Here is a 26,895-nt window from a genome sequence, read left to right on the forward strand (position 1 = left end):
TTGCATATCTTATTGGTATTAAATCTACTTTTGCTGTTCCAGGCGACTCGCATTTTTCTGAGCATGACAAAGTGCTGATTATACTTGGCTGCTGGAATTTTGCCACAATATATAGGGTAATAAATAGTTTTTATTCCAGACTCAGTAGCAACAGGGAGAAGATGAAGGGACAAGACAGTTACATTCCAAGACAGGCTTGGAAGAGACTACTTATACCTAAGAATAATCAATTAATTTTTCAAGTATAGAATTCTCTTAAGAAAAAAGAAGTATTCTATGGGCCTATTACGTTCAATGCCTAATTCCACGCTAGGCGGTTTACACAGCTATTAAATGAATCTGTTCTAAATCAACTCCAGTGGAGTAAGAAAAAAAGTTTAAGTGGAAAAATATTAAACATTAGTAACTGCTGATCACATATAAGAAAAATAAATTTCAGGAATGGTTAAGTGCCAATGCATAGAATGGTTAAATGCCAACAGTCAGCTTCAATTGTTTTTATTACAATAGGAGGAATTTTACTCTTAATGCATAGAATTTGATGAAAAAATTTATATAAGCTTTTAAAAGAGGCCCTTTGGACAATAATACAAATGTGAAATAAGACCCTTCGAACAAAAACCAATTTCAGTTAACAGTTTACATACAGCAATAATTTATTCTGAAATGTTCATTTAGTTTCTGTTGAAACACGATTCGTGTCTCATTAATAAAAGAGCAGCCATCTCACCTCAAATACCAGAATATACAACAAGTTACAGCATAGCAAAAATTCTACCTACTTTCAGATAAAATCTAGTTCAGGTAAAATAGTTTCATTCAATGTTTTACAGTTACACAGATTTTTTTGTTTTGAGCACAAAATAGTGTAAATTGTTACACTGTAGCTATCTATATGCACATCATGTGACCACAGAACTGTTAATTGAACCATCAGTTTCATTCATGCAGTAAAGCAAAGCAGGCTGGGTAAACTTGTTCACTGGGAACCATATTACTGTGAATTTCACAGCCACATGATTAATTATGTTAGATGGACTCACAAGGACTAAAACATAATGGTTTTTTGCATAAATACCAATTTCTCCCTGATGTAAGTTTAGTCAGTTTATAATCTAGAAATGATTGATAACAGCAATATATCATATCTTCTATCTGTAGTGTTCATTATTTTAAGACAAGCAATAATTAAAGGATGATGGGATGGGAAGCTACTTAAATATATGTAAAACATACTGTACAAATATACTTGGCTTTACCATTTTCTTCCTAACTATCAAGAGTGCCTCCCAAAATATGACCAGTGAAGACAAAGTATACTATCAAATATGGCTTCCAGAACAAAAACTCTCTAACAAGGATCAAACCTATTTACAAACACTTTCAGTTTCTTTTAAAGTTTCATTTGAAACAAAATTTCTACATAGCAGTTGTAATTCACACATAATTTTCTTAGTTTCATCATTCTACCTCTTTTAAACAGACGTCACTAGGTAAGACCCAGAATGGCGCTTAGGACTTTGAGCTCCACTAGATTCTGTGCTGTCAGTTTTTGAATCTCGTTTCTTTGTGTTGTTGTTCACTGGTGTTGGGATCTGAGACGGCCGGGCCGAAGTGCTATCTGCGCTGCTTTTCCTAGGGCTTGGGTTGTAATTAAAAGGAGTCACTCTGGCAGCAACAGTCCCACTAGGTGAACTGTGTTTGCTTGAGCTGCTAGAACTGAATGGGGTTCGCTCAGCTATAGAACTTTCATTAGTCTCTGAGGCAGGGACAGGATTACTTTGTCCCGGTTTTGCCTCAGTTCCTTTTTGGTCTGGGGCATCGACCTGAATAAAAGAGTTCAGGCGGTTTTCCAAACCCACGATGCGTCCGGGAGCACTGGCATTACCTACATTTTGCTTTCCCTGATTATCTTTTGAATCTTTAGCATGTGAATTTCCCTTTTCTGAAACACTGTCAATCACTGGGGGGGTATTTCCTGTGGGAGATCGTCCAGATCTAGGGTTGTTAATGGGACAGTCCTCAATTCTCACCCAAACATCCTCTGTTTTAGAAACAGCAGGTGCCATTTGATAAATGAGAGTCTTTGATTCAGCACCATTTACAGCACCTGAGGAAGTGGTCTGAGAAGTACTATTTGTGGGGGAAATCTCACTTTCTTTTATTTTTCTCCATGTTCCTTTTGTGGATACTTGGTTTTCTTTAGTTTGTTTGGTTCCTGAAATAGAGTTCACATGTCTTTCATCTTCACTTTTTGCTTTTTCACTGGATTCAGATGAAGCAGAAAGAATTGAGGATGAACTTCCAGTTCTTCTCCAAGTGCTTACTCGAGGAAGGGATGATGAATGTTTGCTGTGCTCCCGTTTCCAGGTTCCTGACCTGTTGATTGGAAGTCTGGAAGGACTTTCAGAATGGGAGCGTGCTATATCATGGCGCTTTGCTGGTCTTCCATCGTTATACTCTACGGAGGGACTGAGATTAGGTGGAAGTTTCCGCCATCCACCAGCCTGGACAGATGAATGCATGGATAGAGACATATCAGGGAGGGAAGGACTTAAAATTGGAGTCTGTGCCTGGGACCTCGTGGGAGAATCTGGCCTAGAAGATGGAGAAAGAGATTCAAATGAAGCAGATTCCTCCAATTTTCTCCTTAGGGTTGGACTTGGAGCTTCTTTGATGAAAGTTGACTGGCGTACTAATACGGGTCTCTCTGACCTATCAGATTCACTTCCACTTGATTTAGTTGAAGACATTCTAGAAAGTTCTAACTTTTTATTAGATCCATTGCTATTATTCATCTGATTTAGTCCCTTGGATGCAGACTCACTTCTTGGGATACTGCTGCCATTCTTGGATAAACCTGTTTGTTTGGTAAGGTTCTGTTGGCTCATCTGTCTGCCTGGAGATGTGTATGACATTTTCCCAGAACCTGAGGACTTAGTTGAAGCAGTACTAGGGGATGATGTCCTTGGCAGTTGAGATAATTTGTTGGGAGGACTTATTCCATTTCTACCAGGAGAAATTGAGTTTCGCCCTGGAGACTGCATAGGTCTACTTAATGGTTGCTGGGCAGGTCTTGAAGGAGTGGAATCTCTAGATCCTGATCTGGAAGGCCCTTTATTTGACCCAGCTGGTTGGGATGTCTGCCTGGTGACAGGGCTTAATTCTGACTTCACTGATGGCTTGGCTCCTCTAGGAGAAGTGGTGGCTGTCTGACCTTCACTAGGGCTTTTGGAGGCTGGAGTCTTAAGGGGTGGGCCTTTTTTAGAAACTGGACTTGTACTTGAAGAACTATTTCGAACTCCTGGAATGTGAATCATTGTCCTACCTCGAGAGATTGAAGGCATGTTTGTTTGAAGGGGCTGCTTCATTTGGCCTGAAATTTCTGAATTAGATCGAACTTTTCCAGTAATCAAACTTTTATAAACTTTTTTTCCTCCTTTGATTCCTTTATTTTCAGATTCTATCTTTTTAGTTTCCAATGTACTTTTCTCCCCAGGTTTTAGAATTCGTGGGCCTTTATTACTTGTAAAGGGTTTTTCCTCTTGATCAGGTGTAAGATGGAATGGTGATCCCAGAGAGATTCCTGATTTCAGTGACAGGATGGAATCTGAATCAGATGAAGCTTGTCTAGATAAACATGCAGCAGCAGCAGCTTGATGTAAACTACTTACTATAGAATTTGCACCTTCCTGAATAGCTTTCCAATCAAAATTTTCTGAATCAGGGGATAAACCATGTTCTGAATCTGGTCTCTGTATATCTTTCAAATCAAGTGTCAAATCTTCTGCTAATATACCACCCATATTTCTGGGACTATGCTTTTCATTATCACCCTTGAACCTTGAAGGCTTTTTCTTTTTTGGCATTGCAGAACTTATACATTCCTGCAACAGGTCATCTTCAGAATCAATACTAAGAGAACTGAGAGAACTGTTTCTTGAGAAACAAACAGGGGTATCTTCAACGTGAAATGATTTAGGAGCATAACCTGATGCCTGAGGTTTACTTGGTTCTCCCTGTGAGTCAGGGGGCTCTGTCTCTTTGACAGGTTCATTTTCTTTGTTGTTGTTATTTTCTTGATCAATGTCACTAAGAGAGCTTAAAGAGGAATTTCGAGAAAAGCAAACTGGAGTATTTTCAATAGCAAAATTCTGTAATTTTTCATCAGTTGCTGCCCCTCTGTCAGGTACGTCTTTGGATGACTGGGGAAAAGTGGATTGCTTCTGTAGCATGGGTTTAGACTGACCTCGATTTATTGGATGTTTTGTAACAGCTTGTGTCTTATCAGCTGACTGTTGGTTCGAGGTTAGTTCTGAGTGGCTGGTAACTTTAGCTTCTGACTCCTTATTTTCTTTCCCCTTCCTTAATTCAGCCTTTTCCCTGGAAAGGTCAACATCATCATCATCAAAATCTAGAGAACTCAAAGAATCATTTCGTGAAAAACAGTATGGAGTTCCTTCAATAGGTGTGTAATGATGAGGGGAATCAAAACTAAAACTTCCTCTGACTCGATCTTCGTTATTTGGTAGCTTATCATTAAAGTCTTTGGAATTATTTTTCAAGTTCTGTTTCTTTGAATCTTTGTTGTCTGAGAAAGTTCTTTCAGCATTTAAATTATTTTTTGAGTCTGCATTTTTTCTTACACGTGTCCTAAATTCAGTATTTTGTGGCATAGGTTTTACTGGTGAAGTAGGTTTTGTTTTCTTACCATCTAATTGAGTCTTGTTATTTCCAGATGAAGACGTAGATGCTTGTTGGACCTGGTCCATTATCTTTTTCACACGGAAAGGCTTGTGACTTTTTCCTTTGGGCATAGCAGAATTAATGCATTCTGCAAGAATATCGCCTTCTTCTGTTTTATTGTCATCCAGTTCAGGTATAGTTATAGATGAGACTTTTCCTCTTTGAGCCTCATCCGTACTTCTGCCTTCTGTAGGAATGGTATCTCGTTTTTCAAATTCACCTGACTGAGCCCCGGCTCTAACCCCTTCTCCAGCAGCTAACTCATTTGGAGGGGATTCTATTGTTAGATCACTTAGAGATGTAGCTGTGGAAAAGTTTATAGGTGTCCCTTCTACACAATACACCCGTGGCATATCATCTCCTGGTGTGAAACTAACATGCTTTTGTGCTTGTATCCTGTTTTGTGATGGCAGAAGTTTGTACACAGGCAGTTGACTTGGTTTCCTTGCTACCGGTGGAGGTAATTTTGAAGCAGTCTGGGCTGGCTTTTTGGCTTTGCGTGAAGATTTTGTCGGCATGGCAGAAATAATACATTCTTCTAGTATTTCAATATCATCATCATCTGAATCATCTAATAAATCTTTTTCAGAATCGGTAGGTTTTTCTGTCTCTTTTTCCTGGTTTTCATTCGATTCTTCAGGCTGCTCAGATTCTGTTTCATTCCCATTGTCATTTTCCTGAACTGCAGGCATTATTCTTAATTCCACATCCTTCTGTATAAATGGCTCATCGAGGCTCAGTGCACTTAGGCTAGATGAACAAGAAAATCCATCTGGAGTACTTTCTGTGGCAAAATGTAATAAAGTATCAGCATCTGGAAGAACCTGGACCCTTTGAACTGCAGCATTTACAGCAGCTTGCTTAGGTCCACTTTCTCTTTTTTCAGCATTAGGTACTTTATTTTTAGGTACCTCTCGCTTAGTTTGAACTGTTTGAGGAGGAGGAGGAGGAGGAGGGGTTTTACTTCTGCTTGGTGGCATGGTTTGTCCAGGGCTATCTGGAAGGTCACTGGGGCTTATAATGCCACTTACCATTCCACTGCAGGGTTCACTCTGAACAGAGCTGGCAATTGAACGACTCTCAAAACTATCAAGGGAACTGACAGAAGTGCATCTGCTAAACATGAGTGGAGTCTCCTGAACGTAGTGCTCTGGTGGACTTTTAGGTGTCTGAGCACCACTTTTTGATGGAGATTTGGCCCCTGAAGAAAATTCAACAGCTTTGTGCCTGGTTGATTCTGAAGATAAACCAGAAGCCTGGAGTCTGCTGGATTTGGTTCTAACATGCTGTGACACTGCTGGAACTTCACTCACAGAATCTTCAGTAGATCTAGTTCCACTGCTTTCTTTTATTTCTGCTATTTGTAGAGTACTGGCAGACTCTGTTTCCTGTGTCGTCTGTTCACATCCGATTTCATCCTCAGCTGATGACAAAGACGATAGTGAACTACACCTTGAAAAACATATTGGAGTATCTTCTACACAGTAAGTCTGTATGGTTTCTTGGTTGATGGAGGGAACTTTGCAGGAGGCGGCTTTCTGAGTCTGGCCACTTCTGCCCTGCGCTGAACTTGGATGGAGCTGACTCTGCCTCTGGGCATTAGATGAAGGGGTAGATGTATTCTCACTGCTTGAAGAGATGTGCTCAGTTTTAGTGCTCTGTCCGGATGAACTCTTTGAAAATGAAAATGATGGTTTCTGTGAGGAAGGAATGTCTGTGGTATATTTTAAACTATAATCAATAGGCTGATCCACATGATGTTTTTCTTCATTGTATTTTATGCTATAATTTGTTGGTCTCTCTTCTTCCTCATGCTGCTCTTCCTCAGAGTAGCGTTCACTATAGTTGGTTGGTTTATCATCTTCATAATCATCTTCCTGACACAAAGACTGGCTTACATTTTGATTAATTCCATGATTAGAACCTACTCGATTTGTTTCTGAACCATTGGCTCCTCTTGACCTATATGGGGAAACACATTCTTGCTGTCCAAAATGTGGCTGGAACTTGAGGTGTTTATCATCAGTGCTCTCAGTATATATGGGATAAGTTGTGCTTTGACTCCTTGATTGTCTTTGCTCGCTTTGTTTTATTTCATCTTCTATTATATGTTTGGGTCTTGCCCATCTTTCATTTTGTGAAGGACTTTGCCTTCCAGAGTTCAATTGCTCATCTGAATATTTAAGACTATAATTTATTGGTGTATCTAGTTCTCCATCATTATCATCCATATGATTTGCACTATGTATTTTATGTGCTAGGTCAGCTGGATATTGACCATAGCTGCAAAATTTACTTTCATCATCTTCAGAATAGGATTCAATTGAAGGTTTCATTTGACCTCTTTTACCATAACCATCACTACTACTGACACTATTTAAACTATCATTTGAAGATCTCTTATATTCCAACTTGGCATAAGGCATAGGACACGTCCTATTTGAATTTTCTGACTTAGTGAAGTTGTAAGTATTCGCATGTGTGTGGGCAGTAGAGCTTCTTCTCAGTGCATTCCTCTCGTCTGTCCCACAATGTAATTCGGTGGTAGACCCAGAACTTCTGTCTTCCTGGGAGGTATGAATGGCCGATACTTCCTCCATGACTTTGGCAATCTGGGCTGCAGTGGTGGAAATCTGCAAACCTCGCTTTGAAGAGCTTCCTGAATTTTCCGTTGCTGGGTGGTAGTTGCCTAGGCTAATTCCTCGTTCTCTCTCCAAACTTCTATCCTTTTCAGAACGAGAACTATCTAAACTTCCCCTTGATGAAGAGGAGCTGGGCAACACTGTAGTATTTAAATATGGTGAAAGGACAGTCATGTTTCCAGTATTAAAATTGTCTGGCCTATTATCATCATGTCGATTGGTGTCAAAAACATAGTCACCGTAGAGACTCTGCTTGTGCCTTTGCTTACTACGATGAGATGCCTTGGGACTCAAATTGTCAATATTGTCAAAAGTTTCTGATAAATGCTGAGCATCTAATTCTGCTTCTAGGGCTTTTTGTTTCCTGACATGAAGAGATGGCAAGCTTGAACCAGGAGACATAATATTGGCATCCTTATACTTTGCAGGTCTATTTGCCATGAGATTCCTTAAAGCTGCGGCACTGCCCATAGCGATCATTTTGTGCTTTGAATGAATGAGGTTCTTGAGCATGCTGACTGCCCCCATGTCCCATAATGCTTCCTGGTCTTTAGGATTTCTTGCTGAGAGATTCCACAAGGTTCCGCACGCATTACTGACTATTGTCAAACTGTGAGATTTCAAATGTTGTAATAAGGTTTGTAGGCAGTTGTTCTCTCTTAGGATTTGCCTGAAATAAAAATAAGAGGTCACAAAATTAAGGTCAAAATCTGTAGTAACAACAAATGAAAGGATAGAAAACAAATTTAAATCTTAGATAACTACTAAAACTTATTAAGAACAGGCATAACAAAATTGTACCAAGTTATACTATAAACTCTGAGCATCCCACATCTCCTTTTGTTTTACCTTAGTTCACTTAATGTTTATTGTTTTAAAGTACTCATCTGTCAGACTAAAAGAAGTAAAAGTGTTAATTTAAATCTATTCTGTATTTCCTATTCTGACTCAATAGCTTTAAAAATGTTTCTTGAGCAGATACATTTACTTTATTTACATGGTGACAGTGTTTCCCAATGTAAGGTCTATAAATGTATCGTGAAATCCTATGCTGAACAGGGACTTTGTGGTCATTTAATCTATGGATGGGTGCCACAATGGAGACTGCTGAGACATCGTGGAAGAGGTAGGTAGAAAAATTGATCAATAGATCTTTCTGTAGCTGTTAGATCAGTAAACTGACCTTTTACAGTAATTGCTGTCTCTGGCTTGATTTTGTGGTACTGCCCTCCCCCTTACAAGTGTTCTCTGGCAAACTGTGTGTGTAGTTGTTATTTCCAAAAATAAAGTGAATGAAAGGTTTTTAAAACACTTAAAGGTAACTATAAAAACAAGGTTTGAGAGTCAGCAAAATTAACTTTGGGACTTGAAAGAGCTACAGTTTGTTAAATGCATGGTGACAGCACGACAGCATATTCAGCTTTAGTGAGCTTTAAAATTGATTGGCAAGGGTGTAAATAAGCTTTAATGTGGCAGTCTTCTCTCAGCAGTCCAGTAGACACCTGAGGGCTTACTAAATTTAAGAAGTCTTCTTTGCACAGCAGAAAGGGCCACAAGGCTTGTAGTTTGCGCATCAAAAACTTAAAGATGTTTACATTCTTTATGAGTTCTTTTACTAAAAGTACCTCATGCCTTTTTTGAAAATGAGAGAGGAACGAGACTGAAAAAATTTTAAACTGAATGAATAAAATGAATATGCTGTGAAACATACCCATATTTTTGTTAACATAATACAGAGCCCAAGTTCTGAAAATGTGTGCCCTGTATCTGAGGTCCTCTCTTAGGTTTCATAGCTCTATCTAGTAGACTGGATGAATTGCTCTTGGGTAAATAATATTATGCTTATTGATGTTAAGACACCATGAGACAAATGTGAATGAGGGTACTCTCTGTAATATTTGTGACTTTAATTTTCTCCTCTATATATGGGTTATACCTCTCAACTATCATTTGCCTATTTCTAGACAAGTTCATGATACTATGAACTTATATTAGAACAAACTAATAAGTAAATTAGGAATTAATAGTTATCTTTTCACCATAATAAATATAATTTGGTTTAGAACTTACATAATTACACAAAACACTGCTTACAAGTGGGTCTTTTAGAGGGTATGAATTCTATACTAATTCATTTAAAAGTAATATAAAACTCTGTATTTACCTGTGGTCCTCATTTGTAGCTATCAAGCTGGACACATTCCGCAATATCCCACCTCCACTTTCAATAATGGCTAACGTATTTGTCTGGCTCCGGTAAGTGAGAGTGCCAACCAAAAACGCAAGTGCACCATCTACAGCACATATATCAGCTTTATTCTCAGTGCAATGTGCTGACAAATTCCATAAGGCACTCAATACGCTTTTGAGGGTTGATTCCTATGAAGAAACAGAGTATGTGTCACCTAATCAGAGTTGGAATTTGCCTCTTATAACTTCTATTAGGTTATTTTTTTATCTCTCCTGCTGCTTATCCTTCACTGGTAAAGTATTACGAATTCCCCATTTAGAAAAACTTTCATAAAATACCAAATGGAACTTAAGTCAGTGATATCTCCATAAAACAAGCAGAAGACAATATTAAACTAATGACCTTTATGAACTTTATTCTAAGTGTTTAGAGGGTACACACATATCCTACAAGAGCTTATATTAGAAAATAAAACAAAACTGATATGTATTCTGAGAAAAGATAACACTTCCAGGGTACCAGAAACAAGACAAAACCCTCTACATACTGATATGGAAAGATGTCTAAGATGTATTATTACATGAAAAGAGCAAGTTGCAGAGCAGTATGTACAATATTCTGTTTGTATAAAAAACACATACATGCTTATATGATTGATGCAAAAGTTAACAATGTAACATTAAAAAGAAAGCATCCTGGAAAAACTCCAATTTCTTAAAACTCCCAAAAAAACAAAGTAATTACAAAAACTAGAACTCCCTGCTACACAATATGATAGTAAATTGTCAAACTGTAATTGCCATAGAAGCACTCTGAGTATACAATTAAGGATATTTGGTCAAAACTTGCCATGATTCTCACAAGATCTGTGAAATTGAGATCAGGGGAAAGAAATGCAATTCTTACATTCTACTAGGCTTTAGATTGACATTTAAAATAATGTAAATGCCATTTATTGTTTTTCAAATTTAAAATCAACTTACAGAAAAATAACCTAAGATGTATGTATTGGCAAAATTAGAATATAAATACTATGCTTTTGTGGGAGATAGTGAGGGATGTAAAGTTGTTAAGAACAGGTGGAGGCAAGAACATACAATAGAGTTATTGTCTATGATTGATACACAATAAATGGGGGTTTTAGTTTGTTGCTGCAGTGGAAGAGATGATCAATAGGGTAATTGAGAACACTTATGTAAGGAGTGGTATAGGTATGCTTCAAATTTTCATCTACGTCCAGGCATTCACTAGGAAATGTCTCAAGAAGATAAATTTTAAAATAGCCATTTAAGCAAATTATTTAGAACCTTGGAGGCAATACAAGAATAAAATCAGATATTTGTGTCTGGGAGCAGATAAGAAGCAGACAGGGATTGTTATTTTTTTTTATAAGGCCTTAAGTTTTAGTTCTTTTAAAAGCATATTAATATATTATTTTGATTAGTAAAATGATTAGCAAACAATTCAAATAAAACAAAAGTTTCCTTTTGCTTTACAGAGTAATTTCTGTATGCCTGGCATGATGTTAACTAACTATATACATAGTTTAGCCAAGTAGAATTCCTGACATCACAATTTTACAGTTTGTTAAGCCTAATATATATGTAGATAAAAGGTACAATAAAATATGAAAAGTTCAAAAAAAAAAAACTTGCCATGATCCTGATGTCAGTCTTTCTTCTTACTACAAATCAATCAAGGAACAAACATTCATTAGAAATCTACTCTATGCCTATCACAATTACGGGCACTCCAGAGGATACAAACAGCAAACTGATGCCTGCTTGGAAGACACTAACAATTTACTTTGGGAAAAAAAGATGCAGAACCATATATGAAACAAAGTACTCTAAAGGAAAGATTATTGTCACTTGAATTTAATCAAACAAATGAAATATTTCACGGAGGACAACAGCTCTGTAGAAGGTAAGACCTGTACACTCAGAGAGAAGACAGCGACTCCTAGCCGGGGAAGTAGAATGAGGAACGGTGTGGAAGTAGGAATCGGAAGAGAAGACTGAAGAACAGAAAGACACAGAGGAGATCAAAGTGCATACTGGGGAACAGTGGGAAGAAAGGGCAGAGAGGTCAAAGAAGGTCGTGAATGTCACAGCAAACATTTCAGGCCTAATCCAATAAATAGCTAGCCACTGTACTCTATTCTCTTTATCAGAAAATTAAATGAATGAAAAAAATCTAGGAACAGGTTTAGTTACTTTTTTTTTATTTTTATTTTATTTTATTTTATTTTATTTTTTTTTATTTTTTTTAAAGATTTTATTTTTTCCTTTTTCTCCCCAAAGCCCCCGGTACATAGTTGTGTATTCTTCGTTGTGGGTTCCTCTAGTTGTGGCATGTGGGACGCTGCCTCAGCGTGCTCTGACGAGCAGTGCCATGTCCGCGCCCAGGATTCGAACCGACGAAACACTGGGCCGCCTGCAGCGGAGCGCGCGAATGTAACCACTCGGCCACGGGGCCAGCCCCAGGTTTAGTTACTTTTTATCAAGAGGCAGGGAAGAAGTGCTTCCACCAATCAAGATGTGAGAAGGATAGAGCTCAATTTTCATTACATTGTAATTGAGGTAAAAGGCGGGACATTCAAAGTATCCTGAGCACAGAAAAAACAGCAAGAGTTTAGAGGAGTGAACTAAATTGCAAGTGGCCCAGAGGTGAGAACTGAAGGTAGGAAAATATTAGAAGTTACTCTCTACGAGACCACATGTAGAGAGCCAAGGGTTTTGTTTCAGAGAAGCTTCATAGTTAGGATTAGAGGAGATAAGAAGAAATGAGTAGAGGTTGGATGTATATAGGTGGTGAAAACAAAGGGAAGGGTTTCAATAAGGTGTGTGACGAAAAAGTATCAAATATAGGTATAGGTACAAAAGAAAAACCCAAGTTAATCTTTAAATCTAGATTTTGTTAGAAAATTAGGAGGTAATGAAGAAGGAAGATTAAGATTAATTAAGAAATGGAGGAAGTGACCTGTTCAGGGTTTTGGTTGTTACAGGAAAAAGAGAAACACTACAGGAGTTAGAAGAAGCAACAGAGAACCAGCACCCACCTTCCTGCCCCCAATACTGGGCTTCCTATAGACAGCTGAAACAAAAAAGCCGCCTTCTCTACAGCCATCCAGTAGAGAAGAGATGGAAGATAAGGGTGCACAGCAACCCTTGGGGCACAGGGTACAGGTGAAGGAAGCGTTCTGTGGTATAGAAGAGTACGAGCCAGCTGCATGAAGTTAAAACGATGCAATACATGGGGAATGTGGAACGTAGTTCTGATTCTTTTGGTCATTAGCAGTAAGGGAAATTGAGAAGGAAGAGATGAATTAAAAAGAGAAGGAATGTTGACAATGACTGTTACATTGAATGTAGAAAAACGGGGAACAAATAATTTCTAAGACTGCTAACCAGAAGCAGGCTCAAACCAGAATTGGGTATTATAAACTTCTGATGAGCTAGTTTTTCCAAGATTGGACTTACATTAAACATTTATATATGAATTTAGGGAGAAATGATCTTTAAAATACTACTCTTTGTTTACAAGAACAGGGACTTTCTATTTATTACAGTCTTATTTTATGTTTCTCAGTAGGATGTGTTTTTTAATCTAGCTTTCTCGGTTTGTAGCAATTAGTTTGTACGTAGCCCACTGTGGTCCTTGAGAGAGAATAAAGTCATGAACCATTATTCAGCAGCAGTACAAGTCTCCAGAATACATACAAATACATTAAATCTTTCTGAAAATACGCAGGGTTGATTAGATTAGGAGTCTTAAAGTGTGCACGGTACTAATTTTTTGGTATAACTTTACTGAAGTATATTCGGAAAACAAGCTTCACATATTTCAAGTGTGTAATTTGATCATTTTTGATGTATGCGGATACTCATGAAACCATCACTCCAAAATAACACTTATTTTATCCTCTGAAATTTCCTGGTAATCCACTCCACAAACCTAGGCAATTACTGATCTGTTTTCTGTCACTATAGATTATTGCATGTATCAATAGTTCATTCTTGTATAGCAGAATAGTATTCCATAGTGAATATGCCACAATTTATTTATACATTCACCTGTTGATGGACATTAGAGTTATTTCTAGTTTTTGGCTATCACAAATAATACTGCTGTGAACATCTGTGTGTAAGTCTTTGTGTGACCATAAACTTTTGTTCCTCTTGGGTAAATACTTAGGAGTGGAATGGCTGGGTCATAAGGTAGGTGTATGTTTAACTTTAGAACACTGCCAAGTGTTCTCCAAAGTGGTTATACCATTTGACATTCCTACTAGCAGTGCATGAAAACTCCAGCTGCTCAACATCCTTGACAACACTTGGTCAATCTTTTAAATTTTAACCAATATGTCTAATGGTATCTCATTGTAGTTTTAATTTGTATTTCCCTGATGACTAATGATATTGAGTATCTTTTCAAGCGCTTATTGGTCATTCATATATCTTCTTTTCTGCAGTGTCAGTACAAGTGTTCTGCCGATTCAGTAGTGTTTTAAAGGTATGTTTATGTAGACTCTAAGTATATTTGAATATTATCTTTACAACCAGTTATTTAGTTGAATACTTTTCTTACTTCTAATAATTTTTCAGCTGATTTTCTTGAGTTTTCCAGGTATAAAATAATTCAGCAAAAATACATAACAAACAATAAAAACCAAACCTTTTTACCTTCTCTTAAAAAGGATATTTTGAAGAAAAAAATGTAGGCTGTGGTCTAGGAGGACGGGTTAGGTGAAAGGAAGCCCAGATTAATTAGCTAAGACTTGCTTATTAGTCCCTCTTAAATTTCAAGTTTACTTTTTTTTTTAAATTAGTTTAGTTTCTGAAGTAGATATCCCACCTCGAGATGTTTCCTTTTGTAAACAAATCATTATTTGGGGGATTTCTCACTGTTTAGTCTGCTTACCTCTTGATAAGCTGACCATCAAAATTTGAGGATTCCGGGGGACTGAGATTCGGAGCGCACAGAGGTTATACTTAACACCAGTGATTCTCAGCTAAGGGTGATTCTGCCCCTCCTCCCTTCCAGGGGACATTTGGTAATCTCTGGAGATGTTTTTGATTGTTACAACTAAGGGGAGGGTGTACTGACATCTAGTGGGCAAAGGCCAGGGATGCTGCTAAATATGGCACGAGTCAGTCCCCCAAAACAAAATTATCTGGTCCAAGGTGTCAACGGTGCGAGCATGAAAAATTCTGACTTACTCTAGGCCACGTCATATAAACTTTTCCATCTTAATACTTTTACAAGTTTAAGAATAAGGATTGATGAAATAAACAGGTCAGAAATTAGGGACTCTCAGGGGGGAGAGAGGGCAGCAATAAATATCCAAAGGTAAAATCCATATTACAGTACTAAATGTTTTCAAGGTACCTTTTTAACTTCCAAAGCACACTCCATCAGTGCTTTCACACTTCCAACTTCACGCAATGTCTTTTTACTATTTACATCTGCTCGCCAAGACAAATTCCTTAAGACGCTTGCAATAACCTGAAATGAAGCAATTTTAGAATAATTTGTATATAAAATCATTTATACCAGTTGCTGTTTTTTTGTTTTTAATGCTAGAGTTAAGAGTAGAAATCTATTAATAAAGAAATTCCTCCTAAATGCTAATATAGTGCCAAATGGAATTCCTACAATTTTTTCCTTTATTCTGGTTTTAATGTAATCATAATTTAACCATGAGATACTAAATACTGAGCCACAGATTAAATTAATCTAAATCAGGACATTAACCTGCCAATATCCAAGAAAAACATTTGAAATTCTGAGTAATACCTGCTGTAAGTCCTCACTTTCAGATTTTAGTTGGGCCACAAGCGCTCTCATGCAGCCTTTCATAGAGCACAGTGTAGCCTGTAAAATTAGATATGGAAGAGAGGGTCAGTGTCAAAGCAACCTGAAGCTGTGCTGTATTTTTGACTACTAAACTTCAAATCCAGTTTTAATTGTCCCATTTTAATAATAACTAATATTTTACCCATAAAAAATTTAGAATCAGATTATATAAACGAAAGACAAATAACCCTCCTAATACTTTGCCATCTGTTCTTCTCTTGGCAAACTGGAAAAATAAAGTGAATAAATCATGAGAAATGATAAGCAAAGGGTTTTAAAGTCTCTTATCTGGATGGAACTAATATGTTTCTAACACTTGCACTGGCCATCAGAATCTTCAGATTTTTGCTCTCATTCCTAGGAACAGTGTGATTTAAATGTGATTACGTAAATCCACTACTGTGTTCCATCTTTTGCCTTTCTTTAGGCAGACAACCAAATGAGTAAAGATATGCAGTTGGGTGTGAAGGGTTTAGGTTTTTATTAGTCAATGTTTAATGAGAAGAGTAACAAAATCAGTGAAGTAGCTTATATAAAAGCAAACGAACTCATACCTGAGGTATCTTAAGAAATGGATCTTATAAAACATACCTTGTTGGCTACATCTCCAAAAGTCAAGTTTGTCAAAGCCATTCCAGCATATCGTCTTAATGTAATACTGTAGTGGTCATTAGTAAGCCCATACATTTCACAGTCCACTTGCAATAACTCTGCAATGGCCTGCAGTCCCCCTAATTCAAAAAGGGCAAGAGGAAAAAGATAATAATCTAAAATAAAACAAATTGGTACCATGTTTATAACAAATATTAGGGAAAAGATCTCAAAGAATGAGAATATATGGCTTAAATTTGTCTTTAGAATTACAAGCTACAAAAACTGTTAGAAAGGACTTTTTTGTAATATACTTGAAAAGTACAACCGACAACTATTCCATTTTCTGCCAGTTTCTCCACCCTCCAGCCCTTTGCCTTGCTGAATGAAATGAGCATTATACTCTCTTTACTGCACATACACTGTAGCTTGTCAACGATGAAGAAGGCTACTTTCTAACACTAGGTCTTCTTGAATGTAAGCAGAAAAAGGTAACATTTTTATTATTAGGACTTTATAAACACTCTTCACTGTTGCACCCTCTGGCCTAATCACTTCAATATTTTTTTTATCTGTTGAATAATTATCTTTAGGAATACTGAAACTTCTAAGTGAAACTGTGCATGAAGCAAAGCTTATTTTTTTATGAAAAAAGAACTATCTGTTCAACTTATTACTAAGTTCTATAAAACTACTTATGTTTTTAAAAAAATTTCTTACTTTTCTTTGATACTCACAAGTGTCAAATACCAACTATATTAAGGTTTAGTATTTTCTTTCTCTTTGATTCCCACCATTGGGTGTGCTCAACAATACCCACAGTGGTCAACACTAGGAAGGCAAGGAGGAAAATGAAGGGAAAAGAAGAGGAAAGACATAAAGGAAGGCGTAGTGAAAAAACAAAAGGCAAAGCAAAATGGTGAGGGAGTAAACAAAAAGAAAAATAAAAATGCATATGGGGCTATTCAAAATATCATTCATCATCAGTATTAATCATCATGGGACTGGGGATATTGTTTTGTCACAGAGAAGTGGCTTAGACAGAAAAGAAGATGAATATGAACAGGCAATTCTTAGATATTGTAAGTCTAATCAGTCAAGTCATTAATCTGAAAGAGAACCTGTACATTTAGTATTTTGGCAAATGATGTAGAAGGGTCAGTATGTAGAGGAATCTGCAAGTTTGCAAGACAGAGTTCTATCTTAGGTCAAGAATTCCAGGCTAGGGGATTCAAGTGTAGAAGATTTGTGCAAATCTTTATGACTAGCAGAAATGACAGATGAGTTTGAATGTAGATAAGTGAAAATTAATTTGGTTAAGGAAAATCCAAACCATATTTAGGAAGATTTTCCTCCATCCACCCATGATGATGGAAAAATATATAGCTGTGAACAAAATACAGTCACTGTTTTTATGGATCTTATAGATTAGAGCAAAGATAGATGTTGAACAACTAATTTAACTGCGATGGGTTGTGTAGAAGCCCAAGGCAAGGTAGCAGGTGAACTTAATCTAGACTCGGGGGGTGGGGGGGAGGGGCAGGGCACAGACAGGAAAAAGGCTGAGGAAATAATGTCTAAGTTGAGACTTAAAGGATGAATGAATATCTAAAAAGGGTGTGGCAGGAACAATGAAGCATTTTAGCCAGATGAAACAGCATGTGCAAGGGCCCTGGGCCTGAAATGTAGAGCAACAAGGAGAGGGTTACAAGATGAAGCTACAAAAATTGGTAGAGGCCAGATCATGCAAGACTTTATGTCTCACACTAAGGATTTTAGGGAGGGGAAGGAACAAGTAGGTGTGTTCTAAATAGATTCCAATGGTTGCAGAGTGCAGAATGGATTATGACTGGAAATGGGGAGACAGGTAAGACAAAGTACTGCAGATAGGAGAGACTATAGGTGGCTTGGACTGGGAATGAAAACAAGAGCAGTGATTTGAGATATATTAAAGTAGTCAGTTACTAGATGTAGGGGACAAGGATCAAGTCATGGATGTCTTCCAAAATTCTGGCTTGAGCAAGACTGGAATGCCATTTTCTGAGAAAAGGAACCCTCGGAGAGACAGAGATCTGGGGATGCAGGAAATAACAAATTCAGTTTGTGACAGCTGAGTTAGAGCTGTCTGAAAGTCATCAGAGTGAAGATGATGTAAATTTGAAAAACCACTGTAACTGAAGCCATGGAGTGGAGGATACTGCCTAGGGAGAGAGGAAGAGAGCCTAGGACAGGGCTTGGAGGAATTCCGCCATTTAATACTTGGGTAAAGAAAAGGAGCCAGTAAAAGAACTGAACACTTTGACCCAGGAAATTGACCTGGGGGTCACTGTTGACCTGAAGACAGTGGCCCTGTGTACTGATGAGATCATCAAAATGCTGAGCATTATAAAGCAGACTATCAAGACCAAAACAAAACATACTATGCTTTGAGCCTACATAAAATCCTGCCTGGTGTAGCAATACCTGTGATAAAGGTCCCAAGAAGGTACTAAATGAGCAAAGAGTTGAATATTCTTGTATGGAAAAACTAAAAATCTTAGGATTTGATCCTGAAAACAAAGAATAAAGAAGGATGTAGTTGATATAAACAAAACCATGAAGAACATGGCTAATGAAAAAAGAACGTTCAATAAAATTTAGGATATCAGATAAAAGAGAAAGCCCTTTATAATTTCAGGCAAATAAAGACATCTCAGTGAATTTTAAGGCAAAGAATATAATTCATACATTAAAACTATAAATGGATTCACAAAAATATTATGCAAATTGATGACTGATGGAATAAAAACTAGGTTGCCCTAAGAAAAATCAGTATGTTGCAAGGTAATGCAAAGATGATGAGCATGTCCTTCCACATTTTTCTTGGAGTCTCTGTTAGAAAATAGTGGTCCAGATGGACCAAATATTATCCAATATGGTATCTCATAACCTTATAGATAGTAGAGGACCAATGGCTTCAGGTGACATTCAACAAAATCTTTAATTTAGACTTACCAAAAAAAGATAACAGAAAGATGACACAATTTTTTAAAGTATATTATTTTTCTTTTAGTTGGTTTAGCTAGTCACCATTAGCATGAAATGCTTCATTGTAAAATAAATATTAGGGGCCCAACATCAATATTCTATAGATTGGTGTTTCACAAAATTTCCTGATCATAAGAATCACCTGGGTCACTTGTTAAATATGATTCCTAGGTGCCCCCTCTGGAGCTTCTGTTTTACCCAGCCTGCTTCTACAGGGCTTCTACATGGTTCTACATTGTTTGACAAGTGCCTCTGGTGATCATGATCTGGTTTGGGAAACACGAAGACAAATAAACCCTGAATTCCTTGAGAGTCAGGACCACATCTTAATCATTTTCATATCTAGTGCCTAGCACAGTTTCTGGGACAGAGCTGGGAATTAATAAATGTATACATCACTGATATTATAGTCTAAAACTTGCAATACTAATAGGTACAAACTTAAATGACCCTGATAGTTGTAGAATCTTCTCGTACGTCCAAAGGACAGTCCCAACTGACTGGGCTTAGGAATCTCCCTTTACCTACTTGGGACTTTTTTCCCCTTATCCCTCACTGTCAGATACCTTGTGCTGTCTTACTCTATTTCTCCATAATGCACAAACCTTTATCCTTCTTTTGCTCCAGTGCAAATTCAGAGGCTAGGAGTGAGAAGAAGGTAATCCGCTGTGGCTACGTCCCCAACAGTCACACCCCCAGAGGCCCCAACCTGCTCCTCACCTGAAAGCCCCTGCCCTAGCTCCTGTGATGAAATGCCCCGGGTAGCCTTCCTACCTGAAGAAGGAAGAGGAACAAATACTGAGTCTAGGTTTACTTTGAAATTCAGATGATTAATGTGTCAGTCCTAGTCTACAGTCCATTTGGAACACAGGGACATTTATAGAAAAACCTTTCCGGTAGCTTTAAATTGGATTAATTTTCCTGTTTCTTCATTATTTTTACCCCCTTCCCATTACTACTAGCATTAAAAAAAACATCCAAACTTAAAATTTTCACAAATGCTGAGATTGTATTGAGGAGGGGAGAACTCATAAGATTACACTCAGTTCCACAGGAGGCTGGGCGTGGGTGGGGGAAGGAAGAGAATCAGGTGGGCCAATTGTGAGGGCCTGCAGGAAGAAATGCCGGGCTGGAGGGCAGGCCTGAAATCACAAGTGCATAGCCTCCCAGTGATGACTCTGAGGAGACAATACTCATTTTGGCTGTTCAGGTTCTCTGGGTTTAAGAGTCTCGTGACCTTGTCACTTTTAAGGTAAATGATGAACGACAATGATGAGGGTGATAGGAAAACAAAGTGGGAGCTGGAATGTAACGTAACATAAACAGCACAAAAAGCAAGGGCACAGCTACACTAAGATGGAAACTCAGTGTGCGGTTCTTGCTTGTGGCATGACTAGAGAGATCCAGTTCACATGAGATGGCTCAGCATGATGCAATTTATAAATACCACCTGTGCAAAATGAACCTAGAAATCAAAGAAAAACTGTTACATGAAAAATGGGGTGCAGAAATGCAGGTTACATAAGATTTAGAGTGTGGGATAACACATACCTAAAAGAGTAATCCTTCCAAAATTAATGGAATGTTTCTACTTTAAATTAGACCATAATGCTTTCTATATTCACCAGTTTCGAAGATATCATGCTGCTTATCATGAAAATCCAGTAGGGTATTGATAACCACAAAGATAAATGAGACTCTTAATAATAATTCCTTCTGGTGCCTATGAGAAGTGATTGAGTGCGAAAACAATGAAGTAGGCTCCACATTTCAAAATAATTCAAATTACTCTCTCCATCAATAGTCACACAGGGTCTACCTTGGCAATAGGGGCAAAGAGTGGCCTATTTAGTAATTTTCTCAATCTTTGACTAAGATTTTGAAACTCCAAGATAGCCTATAAAAGGGTAGCAGTTTTTATCACTTAGAACATTTTCTCCTCTGAAAACCAGAGAATAATCATTTGCTACAAGGAGGAAGCATCTGGTAATAAAAGTTAGTGGTCTTATATTCCAATTCAACAATGATGAAAATCTTCAGTATTCTTCTACGGCATTAAGCATTTTTGTCTTACCAAGTTCATTCATTGCATGTCTATGCTCTTCATCAAATGAAAGTTTCATTAAAACACACACAGCAGGACAGATCTGATGTTCAACAGGAGCTGGCACTGAAAAAGAAAATTGACATAAACCATAACGTTTTGTTTTCTCAAAAGCAATGATATTTATTATACTTAAAAAATATGCAGGGCTGACTAATATATCCCTAATGCATAGTAGTTTAGTGGATCAACAAATATTTTCTGAATAAATGAATATTATAAATATGGAAGAGAAAATGAGGAAAGGGTTTTTCTTGGTTCCAAAAAAATGTTTCCACTCATCTGCCCTTGACTAAGTCTGCTAGAATAAGTCCATTGCAGGTTTATGCTATAATTCAAATAATAATTTTAAATTATATGGACTATATGAAAGAATATAAGTATTTTGGTATAAAGCTGTTTAATTTTGTTCATAATTTTTATTTAAACTACTGTCACGAGTGTGGTTTAAAAGCACATGGCTGTGTGCAAAAGTAGTAGAGAAACCTAGTACAACCCTAGGAGAGAAAGTTTACTATATAGACAGATGCTAGATAGTAAACAAAAATGTAAAGAAAAGGTGTCCAAGGAAAAGTACCTCCACATTTAATACTATGCACAAGGTCTCAAAACTCATTATTTGAAATAAAATTTAAAAAGCAAGTCTATTTTTCAGAAGTAATAATATTAATTTATTCTATATAACTTTCTAGAGAACAGGTATCAAGAGCACAAGATGCGAGTCAAAGAAAACAAGTCAGAAAGACAATGTTCTCCCAGTAAAGTATCTTATTAGTTCTCCTCATCTCTAAGACAGATATAAAGGACTATTTCTGCTGTTCTCTTATTCTTCAAAATTTTTAGATTTCAAATAAATTCACCTCTATATCTAAGCTAAAAGAAAATCTTCTAAAGCTTCATAGATTATGTTCTCACCATCACTCCTCTCCTGCTCCTCAAATCAACAGGTTGACACAACAGTCCTTTGTCGTGTATGTGTGTGTATGAATGCTTGTGTGTGTGGTCTTGGTGAAAGGAAGGTCTTACCTTATATACTTACTGCTTTTGGTTCTTGCTACAGGAATGAAGTAAGGTATATCCCCAAGGGTCCCAACTCCCATGTTCCCTGCTCCTGAGGGAGAGGGGCTGGTGGCCAAGGGTGTCTCCCTGAGCAAAGAGCTGGGTGGCTGACAGCCCCTAGCAATTGGGGCCCATCGCCTGGAGCAGTATGGTGCAGTAGGCTGAGAGTCAGAAGATCTGGCCTCTGTCCCTGGCTCCACCACTTACTAGTTGTGAGACCACAGGCAAGTCTCTTAGCCTCTCTGAGCCTCAGTTTCTTCATCTGTAAAATGGAGATAATAATACCTTCCCTTCCTACTTCACAAGGTTGTTGTGAGGATCAAATAAGAGATATAACACAGCTGTGTATCTACAGAGACGGTGATATGCAAATGTCAAGATCAGGGCTTGGTCCCTAACAGCAGAAGGAACTTATGTTAAGTCACTTTCCTCAATCTATAAAATAAAAGAGATGGGCAGCATAACTGTTCAAGTTCTTTGCAGATCTACTATGCTATGATGCTATATGTCTGTATATAAGATTTTATTTTGCTAATTTTTTCTAGAAAAATAGAGACTTGACCTTTAAACTATGTTAGCAATGTAGATGGCTAATATGAATTTCCCTTTCCTACTCATAAGGACAACATACTAACTAAAAATGTTTTCTTTTTAAAAACATTTACATTTGCTTTGTAACATGCACTCTGATGTACACTATAGGGAACATACTTGGATTTTTGTCCTGGTCCATGCCTTGTTCGTGGGCTTCCTGCCACTCCCAACAGGTTTCACAGTAAGCTCGTATCTGTTCCAAAAGATGAAGGACTCGGATTTCACGCCTGCCTCTCTTGTCATCAGGCTGTGAGTGAATGATGTTGTGGAGTGCTGCACTGGCCCTGGCCCGAGCCTCTTTACTGCCCCGGGAATTTCCCAACAACACAGAGTCTTTGTCATTGCCATGTAAAAGCTGGATGAGGAGAGGAAGACATCCAGACTGTCGCATGGATATACAGCTGTCTTGGGAGCTAGACATAGCTAGCAAAGTTCGTGACATATCATCCTTATCATGAGTACCAAGCATTGACAACAATGAATACACCATTTCCACCTGTGGGCCAAATGAGTTTAGAAACAAAATTATGACTTTAATATCCAAAAGCTAACACCAATGAAGTGATGAATGGGATATTTACTGTAACTCATTAAAAAAAAAACAAAAACAAAAAACCTTTCCAGGATGAAGTAATGAGCATTATTTCAAAATTCATATAATCACCACCAATTTGTTGATATGAGTAAATAGTAGTACTAGTACTTATATACAGTGTTGAAAGAGAAAACAGGTTCTTACATACTTAAATTGCTGTTTGTCTGGATCAGCTGGTGACAATCCATTGACTATAATGAATGAAAATCAACTAATTTCTCTCTTTCCCTCTCTCTCTCTCTCACACATACACACAAACACAAACACACAGAATGAGGAATGTGGTTTATCTAAATTCTTTACACAATTTAAAATTTTATTTTACTTCTTTTAATCTACAACTATAATTAAGTAGAAAACATTTCTCAGTAATTATCATTTACTAAGTACTAGTTCTCAGCAATCACTAACCCTCATCAGATTATAATGATAATATAGTTAAAATTATATGATTTCTCCCTTATACATGTAAAAATATTGTGTCATAAAAAAAGAATGCCACGATCACATAGGGAGTATAAAGCCAGGATTCTTATTCAATTTTTTTTAAACAACTGTTAAGCATCAATTACTCTCTGAAAATGAATTTTAAGGATTTACTTAGAAGCAGATTACAAACAGAAAATAGTACTCTGTTATCCCAGACTGTGATCAGCCTCATTTCAAAGCTTCACGCTATCAATACGTAAAAGTAGAGGCTATTATATAAAAAATGTATCATCTCTATAAATCAGTGGTTCTTAATTGGGGGCAATATTGGCCTCCCACCCCAGACACTTATGTCAATGTCTTGGAGACAGTTTTGATTGTCACAACTGCGGGAGTAAGTGCTATGGCATCTAGTGGGTAAAGACCAGGGATGCTGCTAAACATCGTACAATGCAACAAAGAATTATCCAGTCAATAGTGCTGAGGTTGAGAAACTCTACTCTAAATGTGTAAATACACACTATTCTTAGATACAAAAGTTTCCGGAAGGCAGGTAAATGGGCTTTCAAATTCTGGCTCTACTATTTACGAGCGAGCTGTGTGACGCTACCCAGTTATCTGATTCCTCTAAGCCCATTTCCTCAGTTGCAAAATGGAGGAATTTACCCAACAGGGTTTTCTCTGTGAAGATTAAATGAAATAATACATGTATAGGGCAGTAGCTGGCATTCAAGAATATACAAAAATCTTAATATTAGCATGCATAAATCACTTCAAAAGAAAACAGTATTCCAGCTGCCAGCTTTCACAACAGTATTGTTGAATATTAGAGATTTTCTTCATAGTAAAAACTATGTTGTTTGTGGACAGATCTGGGGTTGAATTCCAATTTAATTACACAACAGCTGCCTGAACTTTTTCTGTTTCAGTTTTCTCATTTAAAAAAGAGGGACAAGAATATCTTACAAGATTTTTGAGAAGATCAGAGACAATGTACATACAACTTCTAGAACAGTTACTGGCATACTAGAGGTCCCAAGTAGTAGCTATTGTGAGTTATTAAACAGAATGTCTCATATTAACAATATCATTGATGATTCTAAAATTCTTTTCTTTTCTTTTTTTTTTGAGGAAGATTAGCCCTGAGCTAACGGCTGCCAATCCTCCTCCTTTTGCTGAGGAAGGCTGGCCCTGAGCTAACATCCGTGCCCATCTTCTTCTACTTTATATGTGGGAGGCCTACCACAGCATGGCTTGCCAAATAGTGCCATGTCCGCACCCGGGATCCGAACTGGCAAACCCCGGGCCGCTGAAGCAGAATGTGCACACATAACCGCTGCGCCACTGGGTTGGCCCCTAAAATTCTTTTCTTAAATCAACATTAGTTATTTCAGTAATACTTTTCCGAAGAGCTATTATATTATTAAACAGTATGCTGTGAAAACAATGGAATTATTTAGATTTAACTGAAAATGTAGTTTAGTAATATTAGAATTTCACCTTTGTCAATATAATAGTAAAGCCTCTGGCTTCAAATAACAATAATTATGTTCTTTATAACATACTATTCCCAACTCATAAAATATTTGTTAACATTTGGGAAACCCTTAGAAAGCTCACTTATCAGCACTGGATAACATTCACTTTCAATAACTTTTCCATTCACTTAAATAAATATTTATTAAACACTCATTATGTGCAGGCTCTGTGCTAGATGCTGCAAAAGAGACATAAAAACACCCCCTGTTTTCCAAAAGAGTGTCATGCAAACTGTAGTGATTCAAAGGAGGCAGACAGACTGCATGGGAAGCTGAGAGGACCTTGGCAATCAGACGATGTTTTGTAAAGCAGTAAAACCTGAGAGGAGCTCTGAAGGCTGGCCAGATCCTGACAGCCACTTTGCGGTGGGGCAGAAGGTGGAGGCGTGTGCCACCACAGGCAAGGCGTGGAGGCAGAAAGGCACAGGGAGTGCTTGGGGGGCAGCAAGTAAGCCGGTGTGGCTGGAGCTTGGGGTACTTGCAGAGAAGTGGGCGATAAAGCTGAAAAAGAATAAAAAACTATCTAATTTGGGACTTTTTATAATCCTTATTTTCCCTTTGTCTATGCTTCTTTGTGTAAAAAGAAGTCATTTCTTTAAGAGACTGTGATGATGGAATCAGAATTCTCCTCTAGCTGAATTTAAAAGATGAATGAGGGCCGGCCCAATGGCGCAGCGGTTAAGTGTGCATGTTCTGCTTCAGCAGCTCGGAGTTCACTGGTTTGGATCCCGGGTGCGGACATGGCACCGCTTGACAGGCCATGCTGTGGCAGGAGTCCCACATATAAAGTAGAGGAAGACAGGCACAGATGTTAGCTCAGGGCCAGTCTTCCTCAGCAAAAAGAGGAGGATTGGCAGCAGATGCTGGCTCAGGGCCAATCTTCCCTCCAAAAAAAAAACGAAGAATGTTTTAGCAGAATATTCATAGTATTAGCAAGGAGGTTTATAATTTTCTGTTACCTTGGTTCCCAGATGACTTGTCAGCCTTCGAGGAGCAGAGTGTGTGCTACTAGAACTCAAAACACTGGCTGTTTCATGATCCATTCGTGCAGTCGAACCCTAGAAATTAAGCAAATTATAGATAGTATAATTTAGATTATAGATAAACATAGCTAACTTCATGTTAAGGCACTTCTGTGTTTAGGGTAAACAGCTAAATATACCATTAAAAGTGTGAACATAACTGCTCAAAGTGAGTATTTTTATCTATAAACTTATTAAGCAGATTTCAGAGAAAAACTGAAGAATTCTAAGAGTATTATTTTTTCACAGATCAAAAGACATGCAACCACATTCAGTTAAATATAAACTGATAGACAGAAAACTCCTTTGAGGGATGAAATGCTCCAAATTACCATAAAACTAATTGTGAATTCAGTATAGTCCAAGCTCTCCAGGAGCTCACAGTATAGAGAGGACTGCATGAAACTTCTACTGGAGAAAAACATGAAAAAATAAATAATTGCAGGGTGGTATGATAAGCACCATAGTAGAAGAATGTATAAAATACTGAGGGAAAAC

At 37.6% G+C, this 26,895-nt stretch overlaps 1 protein-coding gene across 23 annotated transcripts in view; it reads right to left on the reverse strand.

The window, feature by feature from the left end:
* Window positions 1-468: 468 nt before the first annotated feature.
* APC (APC regulator of WNT signaling pathway) overlaps window positions 469-26,895 on the reverse strand; it is a 116,939-nt gene continuing 90,512 nt past the window's right edge. For 8 of the 23 annotated variants that reach the window (XM_070517583.1, XM_014842947.3, XM_070517586.1 and 5 more), the window contains 9 exons: window positions 26,335-26,433; window positions 22,931-23,309; window positions 21,131-21,226; window positions 19,777-19,830; window positions 16,030-16,169; window positions 15,379-15,456; window positions 14,971-15,087; window positions 9,553-9,767; window positions 469-8,058 (listed from right to left, as the gene is read on the reverse strand). In XM_070517583.1, coding sequence (XP_070373684.1) covers window positions 1,476-8,058; window positions 9,553-9,767; window positions 14,971-15,087; window positions 15,379-15,456; window positions 16,030-16,169; window positions 19,777-19,830; window positions 21,131-21,226; window positions 22,931-23,309; window positions 26,335-26,433 — 7,761 coding nt within the window. In that variant the 3' untranslated portion in view covers window positions 469-1,475. The remainder of the gene's footprint in view (window positions 8,059-9,552; window positions 9,768-14,970; window positions 15,088-15,378; window positions 15,457-16,029; window positions 16,170-19,776; window positions 19,831-21,130; window positions 21,227-22,930; window positions 23,310-26,334; window positions 26,434-26,895) is intronic. The other 15 variants (XM_070517589.1, XM_070517588.1, XM_070517603.1 and 12 more) reach the window with 3 other exon arrangements.

This window comes from Equus asinus, chromosome 9 (genome assembly GCF_041296235.1).
Source record: "Equus asinus isolate D_3611 breed Donkey chromosome 9, EquAss-T2T_v2, whole genome shotgun sequence".
Lineage (NCBI taxonomy): Eukaryota > Metazoa > Chordata > Mammalia > Perissodactyla > Equidae > Equus > Equus asinus.